This window comes from Rhinopithecus roxellana, chromosome 9, assembly GCF_007565055.1.
Source record: "Rhinopithecus roxellana isolate Shanxi Qingling chromosome 9, ASM756505v1, whole genome shotgun sequence".
NCBI lineage: Eukaryota > Metazoa > Chordata > Mammalia > Primates > Cercopithecidae > Rhinopithecus > Rhinopithecus roxellana.
This window is the reverse complement of record NC_044557.1, coordinates 99,829,102-99,842,978: the sequence shown is the minus strand read 5'-3', so window position 1 is coordinate 99,842,978 and position 13,877 is coordinate 99,829,102. Positions and strand designations below refer to the sequence as shown.

The 13,877-nt window shown below is 47.3% G+C and overlaps 1 protein-coding gene and 1 long non-coding RNA gene across 3 annotated transcripts in view; one reads left to right on the top strand and one right to left on the bottom strand.

Annotated features, from left to right (window-relative positions):
* Nucleotides 1-1,172: 1,172 nt before the first annotated feature.
* On the bottom strand, nucleotides 1,173-7,224 carry LRATD2 (LRAT domain containing 2). 2 transcript variants are annotated; one of them, XR_004059291.1, is made up of 3 exons: nucleotides 6,771-7,224; nucleotides 5,005-6,225; nucleotides 1,173-2,224 (listed from the first exon to the last, which is right to left on the bottom strand). XR_004059291.1 is itself a non-coding variant. In XM_030937900.1 (2 exons), the coding sequence occupies exon 2, from the start codon at nucleotides 6,127-6,129 to the stop codon at nucleotides 5,197-5,199; it is 933 nt and encodes a 310-aa protein (XP_030793760.1). In that variant the 5' UTR covers nucleotides 6,130-6,225; nucleotides 6,771-7,224; the 3' UTR covers nucleotides 1,173-5,196. The 2 variants fall into 2 exon arrangements, 1 of the variants encoding a protein (XP_030793760.1); XM_030937900.1 differs by having other exon boundaries at nucleotides 1,173-6,225.
* LOC115899670 overlaps nucleotides 6,440-13,877 on the top strand; it is a 72,572-nt gene continuing 65,134 nt past the window's right edge. Inside the window, exon 1 of the long non-coding RNA XR_004059292.1 lies at nucleotides 6,440-6,668. This is a non-coding gene — a long non-coding RNA (uncharacterized LOC115899670). The remainder of the gene's footprint in view (nucleotides 6,669-13,877) is intronic.

Sequence of the window (13,877 nt, the reverse complement as noted above, 5' to 3'; positions counted from 1 at the left end):
TCTCACATCTGTTTTGAGTATCAACCATCCATACTTTACAGGTCCACCTTTTATTACAATCTGTCCTGTATGTATGAGTGAAATTGATTTCCCCTGAGAAATAGGCTCAAGGGCAGGACTATTTCTCAAGGTTCTTGTTTTTCGACCTCTCCTAGGCTAGGGCTCAGCATCTTCTAGCCCCTCATAGATAGTACCTTAGTGCAATTGCAAATGCAGACACTAGCCATTCTCGCATCTACTCTGCAGATAAAATTGCTATTTGTTTAATGACTAGCTTCCCCCAGAAAACTCAGTAGAAGGAAATAAACGCTTTTCTGCACATATCCTGGGCCTGTTCATTTCGGAAGTCGCAAACATGTCATTTTCCTACATTAAGCAAGCTCAGTCCACTTAGGAGAAATAGGAACCACAGCCTCCAACATCACCCAAGAATAAATGCACATTATGTTAAGCACCCCTTCCCCTGCTTTCTCATGCAGTGAGAACCATGATACATTAGACTTCCACTTTAGCGATAAATGGCCTCATTGCTGCTTGGGCTCCCTAAAACCTTCATTCAACTTTCTTCCTATTTAAAATTCTCACAGGAGCCCGTTTAAAAGCCCAGGCATTTGAACCTCACAGGATTGTGGTGGTGGCTTCAGGTGCTGGCCAAGGGAGTGCAGCAGTGGCATCCCATGAACCAGTCTGATGCCACATCTGTTCTCTTACCAACCACTGGCACCTGCGTCCCTTATCATGCCAACAGTGCCATGTGACTGTGTTCACCCATTTTCTGTAATTATGTGGCAAATATGTTCCCTTCATCTGGAACTCTGAAGCCACTTAAGATGCAACACAGATTCCCGGTGGGTTACTAGACTCCCCCATGTAGATTCCATGGGTGTGGCTTCCAGCAATTTTTGCATGGATTCTGAAAAACCACTATGTATTGGAAATTTATGTTCATAAGACATTTTTCATGAACACTGATAGTCTAGCAATAAGTGATTTTCACAAAGCAGATGCAGGGTTTTCAGTCACTAAATGAATTCAGCAAAATGTTTACTGTGCAGTACAAAGGTGATGCACACTAATATTCTCAGAGAAATTATAGTAAACTGAGTAGCTTGAATTTGGACCAAAAATGTCAGAAAAGGGGTATTCAAGTGGAAAAAAATAAATAAATCCAGTGAACTCTAATAGATGGTTTATTGGAAACCCTCATAGCACTTTTTCAAAAGATCCTGACAGGTTTTATTTTAATAAGACATAGTGAAGAGGAAATGGCTTAAAAGATATTATCAATCTTTTATTTAAGCACTGCCCTTCATTTTGAAGGAAATGATACAATTTCAAATCGGAACTTCCTTCTCAAGAAGTGATATAAGAATGTAACATTGATTTAACATACAACCTTCAACAAAAATAAAGTTTATACGACTCACTGGGAAATAAAATACATGTGGAATTTATCCTGTTTGTCAACATAATTCTTCATGAGTCACAAGTATTACAGCCAAGAACAAAGCTTAACGAAAAGCTGAATCAGTTTATAGTTACTCTGATTTAAAAAACATTTCACAAGTGTAGCTTTCCAAACAAATTCATCTGATGACCATAATCACAACTAGATTTTATTCTAATTTATAAAACAAAAAATGGTTAGACAAGCACATGATATTAAGAGTCTTCAACACAGTGGATTCCATTTTATTAAGAAAAAAAAAAAGAAAACAAGTAGTCCTTAAATTTTCTTAGCTCTCCATAGCATACATTATACAAAATTAAAGTTTTGCTTCCAAAAATATGTTTCCATGTGGTCGTGGAGTTGTCCAGTGCTATTAGGGCCAAAGCACCAAAGACATGAGAAGTTTAACCACTGACTTGTCATTTTTCATAAAAACTAAACATTTCCTTATAGGTCTGGAGTAAAATCTTCTAGGCATTTTAGTGCTAAAAGTCATTTTAAATTAAATGTGAAATAAAAGCTACAAAAAGTATGAGTTCTTTCAATACAAAAAGTTGTGTAGCTGAAGTTGTGGACTCCTTTGACATACAGAAGCGTTTCAATAAAATATTTGCTCAGGTAAGAAAATAGAAATTTGTCTGCTTTCATTTAGCATATGTTCCAGTCGATGTCCTGCTTATCCCTGCCAGCTTCTGAAGAACATTAGAATCGATATTTCTTTCCTTCAAAGAGCATCCGTAATTCACAGTACAAAACAGTTCTAAAGTCTTATTCCTAAGGAGAAACAAAAATTATTAAATATGTTTATTTTTTCTAGTGTCAAATGTAGCCATTGCCAGGGCATTAAAAACGCACTTATCCACAACACTGCCGTCTTGAGGAAAGAACCAAGAGTTGATTCATTCCCCTTTCCCGTAGCTGTTACTAATTGGTTGTTGCTTTAAGGGTTATAACCCTAAGAAAATTCCCAATAAAAATCACTGTTCTTAAGTGTCACATTTTTCACACCTCTGGTACCCTGTAGAAACGCTTGCATTACATGGGAAAGCAGCATCTGAAGAGATCTATTTGCCTATTCTAGTTCATTTTCAAGCCCTTTTATTGAAAACCTCTTCTCTAGAGGTTTTCAATATGCTACTACTGATGTGGATTTTGTAGGAGCTCTTCCTTCAAGTTGAGATCTCTTAGAGCAGTTTGCTTATAACAGTCACTGCTATACTTCAGTGCGACCGACCATACATCACTTGCCATTCTGGGACAGAGGAAGGAGACGGTGGGGGAGTTGCAAAATGATCTGGACAGTGCCATTCTATTCTTCCCTCCCACTTGTCTACACAGTGGTCATTACTACTCGCTCTGCTGCCCAGGCTGGAATGCAGTGGTGCCATCTTGGCTGACTGCAACCTCTGCCTCCCAGATTCAAGCAATTCTCCTGCCTCAGGCTCCCAAGGAGCAGGGATTACAGGTGCCTGCTCACCATGCCCAGCTAATTTTCTGTATTTGTGGAAGAGACAGGGTGTCACCATGTTGGCCAGGATGGCCTCTCAACTCCTGACTTCAGGTGATCCACCCACCTCGCCTCCCAAAGTGCTGGGATTACAGGCATGAGCCACTGTGCCCGGCCTACCTTCTATTTTCACTACTGTGTTAAGCATGAAAGAAAATCCAAATCTGTCAGATATAGCAGGTTCTCCTAAATGTCTTAACCCATGTTTATCTTGTTCTATTCCATGAGCAAAGAGAGTATTAAATATGGACACTAGATTTACATTACCAACAAGAAATTCATCTCCCTCCAAAGTCCCAGACCAGGGCTAGAATGTGGTTCATTTTTAACAATCAAAGTGGCAAGATCTGTTTGGTGATCACTCTAAAAACAGGAAATGCAGCTAATGCCCTTTCATGTTGAGGTGCTACAAAGATCCAAGCTATTAAAGACTATGGCCTCAACATCCATGTGTGAAACACGTATACTAGAAAATCCTTTAAGTCTTGTTGCCTTAACTTAGAGATCTCCAGGCAACAGGCCTGAGGATAGCCATGGCTGTGGACCACTCAACTATGATTCTATTCCAACTGTTAAGAATCATATCACAAAATGACTTGTACAGAGTAGTTTATAATGACTCCTAAGAGGGAAAAAAAGACACCTCAAAATTCACTCAACTTTTGAGGCAGCAATGGCAATAGCAGAGAAGCTATGCTGCAAATCAGGGCACATATCATTGAAGATCTCACAGGAGTTTGAGACAGGCTGGAAAAAAATCTCATACTAAGCAAATAGTAGTATCTCATACTAAGCAAAACCAAGTAGTATCTGCTCAGCCTGCCGCTAACAGATCTCACAATCACCAACTGTGCTTTAGGACTGTCACCAAAGTCAGATTCGGTGCTGACTAACCAGGTGGCATCTATGATCAACGTCGCCCCTCTTATTTAACAAAGGGCTCCGAAGGAGGTGTTCTCCAAGCAATAAGGAGACTGCTGCAGTACAAGACCTTGCACCTTGAATTAAATTGCATCAAGTGTGGATAGCAAAAGAAGTATCTTACCATTGAAATACGTGTTCAGCGTAAGATTTTTTACCCACCACCAGAACAAAAGTGAGGGTGAGAGGGATGGGCCAGTGAAGGGATGGGGGAAGAAAAAAAAAAAAAATCACAGGATTACCACCAAAGCCCTGTTTTAAAAGGGCTCCCTTCACTATTCAGGAAAGGGAGTGGAAGGAGAGATTAACCAATTCCTGCCAGGGCAGTCCTTTTTGGCTGCTTCCACAATAGATACTTTATGGAGTGGCACAGCCAACCCTATCTGTGGCCTGCCCTGAGGATGAACACAGCCGAGTAGGTTTAATTAGATCAAAGACACAAAGGGCTATTCCCTCCTTTCATAACAACGCAGCTGTAAGTGCCTACAACAGCAGGGGAGAAACAAAGGCAGCAGAACAGAACCTTAATTGAAATCTTCTCCTGGCTGGCCCTTGACAATGATTTACTTGTAACCTAGGAAGGGGCGGGTGGAGCAGGAGGTAGCAGGAGCCTCAGCTAAGAGCCAGCTCCAGAAGACTACTTGGGGGTTGTGGAGGAGGGAGGTAGCAAAGTCTTTGTAGCCCGAGTTTGCTTAACTATTTGTTACACTTAATAGGAGACTGTTGTGGTTTTGGTCTGCTGCTCCCAGACCCTGTCATGGATTCACCAGCCCTGCGCTCCAGGAATCCCAAAAATAAATCACCCCAGCCACCCTGGATCCCATATACAGCTCAGCTCGGCCAAAGCAGATAAGCAGCTTTCGTGCTAGTCCCGCGGTGGCGACTCCACAAACCCACTCTGGCCTTTGTACCAGGATTCTTCCAAGCCCAGGATAGGAAGCAATGGCAGTAATGGGTACTCCGAACTTTTCCCCAACCCCACGTGCTTAAGAATGGCCGATTATAAACCCAGATCTACCAAGGTTTAAGAGCCAGGCAAGTCCACAGTTTGCCCCACCGCGGAGAGGAAGTCACACTTAGGGGGCCAGAGAGAGACGCCCCCACCCCCAACTAAAGTGTTTCCTACCTGCTCCCTCTGTCCCCTTCCTCCTCCCCCGTCCACAGCCGGCTGCGCATTTCACCAACTCTTTTCCAAAGGGCCCAGGAATCCCAGATGGGGCCCAGACGGTGGCAAAAGAGGGAGGAAGAGAGGGAGAAAGGGGGCAGCGGCTGCTACTGCAAACAGTTCCCCTTCGCAGCTCTGCGCTCAGCTCTCCCATCAGTGTGCCACTGCCTCTCCGTCCTCCTCCTCGGAGCTGGGCGCAGGGGGGCGCCCGGGAGGCGGCGTAGTCCGCGCCACGTTGCTGTCGCCCTCCTCCGGCTCCGCTGGGTGCAGGTGCGTGGCGAGCTCCTGAAGCACGGCCGCGCGCCCGATCTGGTCGTTGCGTCGCTTCTCCATGATCAGGTCCTCTAGACTCTGGAACTCCAGCGTGTGGCTGCGCTGCGCCGACAGCTGAATCTGCAGCCGGTAGGGCTGCTTGCCAATGCGCAGTTCGCCGCCGATCTTGAACTCGCGCTTGCCGTAGCGGCACCAGGCGGCGAAACTCTCTGAGTTGCGCCAGCTCAGCTCGCGCTCCTTGGCGCCCACGTGCGCCAGCGCGTTGCGCACTACAGCGCTGGGGCTTAGCGGCTTGTAGCGGTACAGATCGTTGACCACGCGGCCGCGACGGCCCTGGCTGGCGTCAGTCAGGAAGCTGTTAATCACCTCCAGCCGGTGCAGGTGCACCACCTGGAAGTTACCCACATATACAGCCCAGTGCGGGTATTGAGCCTGCGACACGAACTCCACCAGGTCGCCTGGCTTGCACTTGTTGAGCAGGTTCTCCGGTGTGTAGGTACTCAGCACCGCCGAGCCCGGAGTGAAGCTCTTTTGGTAGATGCATTCGTCCCGGTAGAACACGGAGCATTCCACCTCGTGCAGCCGCGGATCGTAGGGCTGCGGCTGGGGCGGCGGTGGCCCGTCCCCACCGTCGGGGAAGCCGCCGCCATCTGGCCCCTGAGGCGGCGGCTGCGGCTCCATGTCCTCATCGTCATTGGAGAAAATGTAGGAGACCCCAATGCGGGGCCCGTCGTCCCGGTCCACGCCAGTCGGGTCGGCCGTGGGAACTTCCCTGTAACTTAGGTGGGTCAATTTCTCCACCTGGTTGCCCATCACGCTGCGGACACACGTTCACACCGCCGCGAGAGGAGAAAGCGAAACCACCTCTAGGGTCATTTGCACAGGTCCCCGGACAGGGGCTGAAGCCACCTGTTGGGAGAGGAAGGCAAGAAAGCCATGTAGGAGCCCCTCCGTGAAAAGGGCGTTTTATTCCGAAAAAGAACCGGTGGGGGCTCAGCACCTGGAGCCATTTTAGGGCGAGTTTCGGATGTAGCGAGCTTTCCCTCGTTTCTCCACCTCTAAGGTCACGGTCACAGGAGACTGGGCAACTCCAGTTCTCCCTGTCCCCAGCCCTTCGCCTAGCCCTGGCAAAACCCATTGCATCAGCAGCTTCTACAGCTTCCGCCTGCGCCCTACCTGCCAAGCTTGGACAGGAAGAGGAAAGGAAAGAGAAAACTTTACTCCAATCCCCCCTCCTCTGTTAACTTCCCCTCCCACCCTCGGGCCCTAACTAGCCCCTGGGACGCCTCCTCCCCACCAACGCATCCATCCCCAGAGGAAAAAGCGAGGATTTCAGAGCGCGACCTGGGCAGGTGAGTCACCCTACCTGGCTCACCTGCAGCGCTACCTCCTCCCGGCTCGCCTGCCCTTCCCCCGCGCCCGTCCTCAGGCTCGGGTTACCTGCGCAAACTCACCCGCGGAGAGGTGGAGGCCGTGGGGCCTGGGGAAGGGCTCCCTGCCGCGCCCCGAGACTTCTAGGGCGAGTTCGAAGGTGTAGACTCCGCAGTCCCTCCTCTCCCGGCGGGGGCGGCAGCAAGGCTGGGCAGAGGACAGCGCAGCGGGTAGACTGGGGGCATGTCTTTCCCCAGCGGCTGCGTAGCGCCCCGATACTTGAAGGCGGGGGGCAATCCCTGTTCACACCGCGCCTCCTCCCGCCAGCTGGGGCTGCTGCACCTCCTCAGCCAGCTCTCAGGGGAGGTGGGGCGCGAGGAGGAGAAGACCGCAGCCTCGCAGCCGGGCGGCAACAGCTCCCGCTCGGGCCGGGCGAGCAACAAGCACCGGAGCTGGAGGGACGGGATTGTAGATCCGGCTCCCGGCTCCCGGCTCCCGGGCGGGAGTGCAGCCCGTGGCATTTAAAGAGACAGGCGCTCACTCCCCGAGCTCGGGTCTTTTTCACATTGCGCCGAGCCGCCGGGATCCCCGCCCCCCCTCCCCGCCCAGTCAGGCAGCGGGGCTCCGCCCGGCCACGCCCCCGCGCCAGAGCGGGTTTAAATGCCCCGGTAAATAATCCACCCGCTGGCTAGGGTTGGCGCTGTGAGCTCCGCTTGCTTTCCGGGAGAAGTTAGAAGGCAAACACAACTTGCCAGTGTGGAAATGAGAAAGGGAAGGAGAGTTTGGTGTTTGCACCTTTTCCCTTTCACCTCTTTTTTCCCAGAGTAGCTGGAGACGGAGGAACAGTCGTTTCTTTTCTTTCCTGGAACATATTTCTTGCCCTAAAGGTCACAAGAAAGGATTCTTTACTAGGACAGCTCGAAGAGTGCTTTATCTTAAATATGTTTTCAGAGTTAGTAGTGGGAAACTTTGGGGTAGAAAAGAAAATCACAGAAAGGAAACAGTGTAACACAGAAGGAAGACTGGGTCCCAAGACCACCGCTCTATTTATTAGATGTCCCTGGAAGTTAGTACAAAGTTCATAACCTCCGTTATTTCCAGAGGGGTACCAGTTCGTTGGACTGTGAGAGAAAGCATGCAGCTCTGACTGCTTTTTTTTTTTTTTTTTTTTTTTTTGGTGGGGGGTGCGGTTAGGGGATGTAGGAATTGCCTAATTGTCCTTAAATTAGAAACAAATTAGCAGAGGCCCCTGGTGCATATATTTCCTTCCTGTTGACTTAGAGAAGTGACAGGAGACCAGTACTGCCTACTAACCTCCACCACAAAAGGACACTTCCACCTCCCCACTGGTTTCGTTTCTTTTACCTAAATGTAGGCTACCAAAGTGGTGGTGGTGTTGTTGCTGTTTATATTTTTTAAATAATGGGTCGGGTAGGGGTGGAAGATTAACAGCTCTGTTTACAATAAACAAGTTTAGGCACAACTGCAAGCACCCAGACTTATTTGTGGGGGACTTAAGAATGCAATTCAAGACCTGAACTCTGTCTTCCATTGCTTTCTTTTAACTAATTTTTTCCAGCGTGTATAACCAGCCAGTGGAAACGGGAATATACTAGCACTGCTGTGATCCTTTCCAGTTTGGGAGAAAAAAATAAAAATCAATCTACTTATGTAATTTTGAGTCCAAGCAATCAATATTGGCAGGGCTGTGATAGAAATTAGTCCTTCGGCAAGTCTGACATCACAGTATAAGTTAGATCAACATGAGACTACTGTGTGCTGTGAGATTCTGTTTCAATAATTTCCGACTGGCTGGCCTCAGGCACATGTGACTGAATGAGTCCACCATACCCCAGTCCTTTTGATAGCAAATGGTGTGGGGGCTGCTGTTATCTGAGTGATATTTGCTGCCATCATATGATCACCATATTATAGACAAGAGTTAGGCTTATAGAGATTATGGCTGGTCATCCCATGTTCATCAGATTGGGAGACCTCTGCTACTGTCTGATCTGGGAGGCCATTTTGCTCGTAGGTGCTACTGGGATGGCTGGGAATGGAAGAATTGAGCTGAGAGGACACAGTAGTTTGACAATTTGCTACTGGCACTCTAGGTCAGAGATCTGGTGGGTGAGGAAGCAATGCCTGGCTGTCTAGGTGTGTCTCCTTTTGTCTCGATGAGCTGTTCTCAGGTGCACAATAGTGACTCAACAACATATCTTGAACTGACCAACTATAAAGTCTCAGAGGGAACAAGCCCTGATCCAATTTATATCTGAATGCCTGGAACTGAGTGGGTTCTCAATAAATGCTTGATGGATGCCTTACGGGGAAATTTGGCCATAGGTCAAGAATTGCTTCCTGGTTTTATGGGGCAGTAAGTGAGTGAGTGAGTGAAGAAATGTTGCCTTTTGATAGCTGGCCTCTAGTGTAGATTCTTCCATTAATGCCTGCTGAGGGTTCAACATCCATCTTGTCACCTAGAATACTTGGTCAGAGATTACAACATGGCTCTCAAACATGCTTTGTTCATCTCAAATAGTTGTTTAATAAATTTAAGCTTGTTGTCAACAATTTGAAAACTTGGGAGATATCATTAAAATATTCACATTTCCAGTTTCATTTGAAAAATCTATAAAGATATGGGACTTGACTGGGCGTGGTGACTCACGCCTGTAATCCCAGCACTTTGGAAGGCCAAAGCGGGTGGATCTCTTGAGGTCAGGAGTTCGAGACCAGCCTGGCCAACATGGTGAACCCCATTTGTACTAAAAATACAAAATCAGTAGCCAGGCGTGGTGGGGCACGCCTGTAATTCCAGCTGTTTGGGAGGCTGAGGCAGGAGAATCGCTTGAAACCGGGAGGCAGAGGTTGCAGTGAGCCGAGATCGCGCCACTGCACTCCAGTCTGGGCGACAGAGTGAGACTCTATCTCTAAATAAAATAAAATAAAGATATGAGACAATCAGACCCATGTTCCAGGATGGCAACAAATTGCTGGAGAGAAGTGGTAGTTACCTTTCAGGTGAAATATAATCTCCAGTTGGATCCGGTTCCCATCTCCCATACCTCACCTACCTAGGTCTCTTGCCTGGTCCAGGAAGCTCTGTTGGCCACCTTTGCCATCCAATATCTGTACTACACTTTTTATTACCTGAATATGTGTAACTCAGCACATGATCATATACTATCTGGTATTATTCTCTAATTCAGGGATTAAAATTCATATTCTAATTAATATGTTTATTCATGTCTTTTCTAAAGAGGACTTGGTTCAAAATACATTTCATGAAGACATACTAGGTGCCTGCTAGTCCTAATTGCTGTGCATCCAATTCTACAATGGGCACCGTGCTAGGTTTCTTAGATGTTCATGTCCCCAGGTGGTCACCATATTGGAGGAGACAGAAATAAATAGACTCTTTGGGACACTGTGACATGTCCTGTAATAAGAAATAGAGGATGCTGGGGCAGTAAGGTGATGTTTCAAGGCACAGTGGATACAGAGATTAATGACAAAGTGCCTGCCAACAGGGTCTTGAGCTCATGGGGGAAACACAACTCTAAAAATAATAACTCCCATGGAGTGAGCTCTTGATTCTTTTATAAAGGAGAAGAAAGTTTAGAGAGGCCACGACTTCTCCCAGCTGGTGGAAAGAAAGATTACACAAGACCACTTTACTTCCAGGCCCATGCTTTTCATTTTGTTTGTTTGTTTGAGATGGAGTCTCACTGTGTCGCCCAGGCTGGAATCCATTGGTGTGATCTTGGCTCACTGCGACCTCCACCTCCCTGGTTCAAGCGATTCTCATGCCTCAGCCTCCCAAGTAGCTGGAACTATAGGCGCCCGCCACCACACTGGGCTAATTTTTTTATAAGTTTAGTAGAGATGGGGTTTTGCCATGTTGGCCAGGATGGTTTTGAACTCCTGACCTCAGGTGATCTGCCCACTTTGGGCTCCCAAAGTGCTGGGATTAGAGGCGTGAGCCACTGTGGCCACCCAGGCCCATGATTTTAACTTCTTTGTTTTAAATAGAGTCCAACAGATTCTACAATATTTAACAAATATTTGAGTGTCTGGGTTTATCAGACTCCAAGGATACAGTTGTGGATGTAGCAAAAAATGTCCCTGCTCTTACGGCGTTTACATGTTGATGGGAGGAGGCAAATGATAAATAAGTGAATGGATCAATGGAAATATCTGAGAGAGAGAGAGCAGGGTCATGAAGAAGATAACGTAGGGAAATGGGATTGAATAGCTGTCAGTAAGGAGAGGGTGACAGGGGTGGCCTACTTGGGTTTAGATGGTCAGCGAAGGTCTCCTGAGGAAATAGAATTGAGCAGAGACTTGAAGGATGAGGAGCCAGCCTTAATATTACCTCCAGAGGGAAGACCAAGAGCAAAGGTTAGAGGGGGAAAAGACTGGAAGTGTTTAGGAAAAAGAAAAGACTACAGTTGTGACCAGAGCACAGTGATTGAGTGTAGCTATGATAGGAGATGCAGGTAGAAAGGTGGGTGAGCCTTTGGGTCTAAGGGCATCCAGACAGCTGCCCTACAGGAAATGGACTGCAGGAGTGAGAAAGGAAGCAGGTCCTGCAGAGGCCCGGGCTGTGGGAGGAAAGACACCCCAGGCAGATGGAGGCTGGAGGAAAGCAAAGGACAGGCTGGGAAAACGCCTTCCTCAAGAGCAGCAGTTCGAAAAAGAAATATTAGTTGGATACTGCAGCTTCATCCCCCCAACAGTGACCCAAGTGTCACATCCCACACACCTCTTCGGAGGAGGCACTCAATAAAAACAAGTTGCGTTGAATGCCAGTTAGTCACTCTCATAGTACTCCTGTCTAGACCAGTGGGGAATAATTGAGAATTGACGTTTCTACCTGACAAAGCATCGGCCCTGACTCTGCAGGTGTGGTGGCGATCTCAGTTTAAATGACTTGCTCCAAGAAAGTACAAAACGGGAGCATGAGGGCAGAATGATCTGATTAGGCAATCTGGAACTCTGCCTGTTCCCTAGGCTGGGCCCCAGGGTCATGGCAGCAGCAAGGAGTTGAGCGAGTTTGCTGTGAAACAGCTTCCTCCACACCTTCCTTACAGTGGGAAATCCTCAGCTTTACCTGCACCTCTGATTCACTACTGGGGTTTTGTTGTGACTGTTAGAGGTAAGCAATAGTAAATGGAGCCAGGTGACCTGGGCTAATCCTGTTTGCCAACTGCATAACCTCCGAGATGTCTCTTCTCCACTCCTGGCTTCATTTTCCAAACTCTAAAGGAGGCTGATGATACTGTTTGCCTCACTTGTGAATCCTCAGATGAAACCCTCTATATGGAAGCACCTTGTAAATCCTAAAGGCTGTGTAGATGCCAGGCATTATTGACACTCCGTGGTAATGATTTTAAATGAAAATAATGATTTTTTTTTTTTTTTTTGAGAGAGAATCTCATTCTGTCACCCAGCTGGAGTGCAGTGGCGCGATCTCAGCTCACTGCAACCTCCACCTCCCGGATTCAAGTGATTCTCCTGCCTCAGCCTCCCGAGTAACTGTGACTACAGGTGTGTATTTTTAGTAGAGATGGGGTTTCACCATGTTGGCCAGGCTGGTCTCAAACTCCTGACCTCATGATCTGCCTGCCGGGGCCTCCCAAAGTGCTGGGATTACAGGCCTGAGCCACCACAACTGGCCTAGATAAGATTTTGTAATGGGGAATAAAAAGGTAACCATTTATTGTGGGCATCCTCTTACTAAATCCCTCTATCAGTCCTATTGTTGACATTTCCCAAATAAGAATACAAAGGCCCAGGGAGGTCAATATGAATCTTGCCCAGTGTAAGGGGAGAGGCTGCATTCGAATCCAAACCTGGCTGCTTCCAAGTCTGTTTTTCGCACTGACAAGCAGCCTCAGGGAACACCAGCATATATGTTTGTTTGCTTAGCCAGAAACTGAAAGGTCTGAGTGACCAACATCTCTCAGTTGGCCGAGAACTTTATTGGTTTTAGCACTGAAAGGCACACCACATTCTAGACAAACTAGGACAGCTGGTCACTCTGCTTGGGTGCCTCTCTGTCTTGGTCATTGCCCTCCCTAAGCCAAAGGCTGTCATGAGGGTGAAGCTGGTGATATTGCTAGGATAGAGCAGGGAAGGGGGAGGAGAGCAAAGAGAAATTGATGTTTTAGTCCAGGCCCCACTCTTACAACAAGCCCCCATTGCCAGGCGAGGTTATACATGCAGCAGCAGTTGCATAGACAGGGCCATCCAGTAAAAGGGACAATAAATATTATAGCCTGCTTTTGGCATTCATTTTTATTTTAAAATCAGACTCTTCACAATAGGTGAGGCCTGGGCCTGTCTCAACTTTGAGAGCTGCTGGCCTGTAACTGCTTTCCTTAGCCCTCCCAGCCTGCCTGCCTTTGACTTTTAAGTCCTGCATAAAGAGTTTTACATTTTGGCTGAGTTATTACTTGACCTTCAGATGAAGGAAGGAAGCCCAGAGGCTGTGGAATGACGTCCTTTTCCTTGGCTTCTGCATTTTATTTGCTCAGATCAACAGAGCAGATTCTGAAGCCGACTGGGCAAGAGCTAGTTTACCCTGTGGGTAGGGGTAAAAAGCAGGTACCCTGAGAAGGGGTCTGAGGCTGCGGCCCACCCCAAACCAGCTCTCCATGCATTAATCCTACAGCTAAATTGTCTGTGAGGAAGCTTTTAATCCTTTCCTGGAAGAGGGTACATAGGTGGGGAGACTTCGAAGCCAGTCCCTGCTGGAGGCCTGCTGTTTTAGGAGGCCCTGACATCATATTGTTTATGTTGAACCAGAGTTTGATTTGTGCTTGGGAGTCTGAGCTTGTAGCTGGGCTCCTGCAGAAACCTCATGAAAGATGCATTTCACCAGGCAGTTCCAGGGGAGAGACCAGCTTAAATTACAGCTCGACAAATCCAAATATTGGCATATCTGCAAATCCAAATGTGGGGATTTCAAAATATAATCTAAATTCTAAGAATCTTATTTTGCTCTTCTTGTGCGAGAAGAGGATGAGCTATTCGGAGAAGAGGCAAGGCTGTCAATAATGAGAGTGACTTCGGCAGAGCAAACCTGACCTCCTTTTCTTTCCTTGGGTATTCTTTATGCTTCCAGGGAAGAAGCATTCAGACATGAGAGAGGAAGACAGCATTTCTTCAGCGTGGCTTTCTGC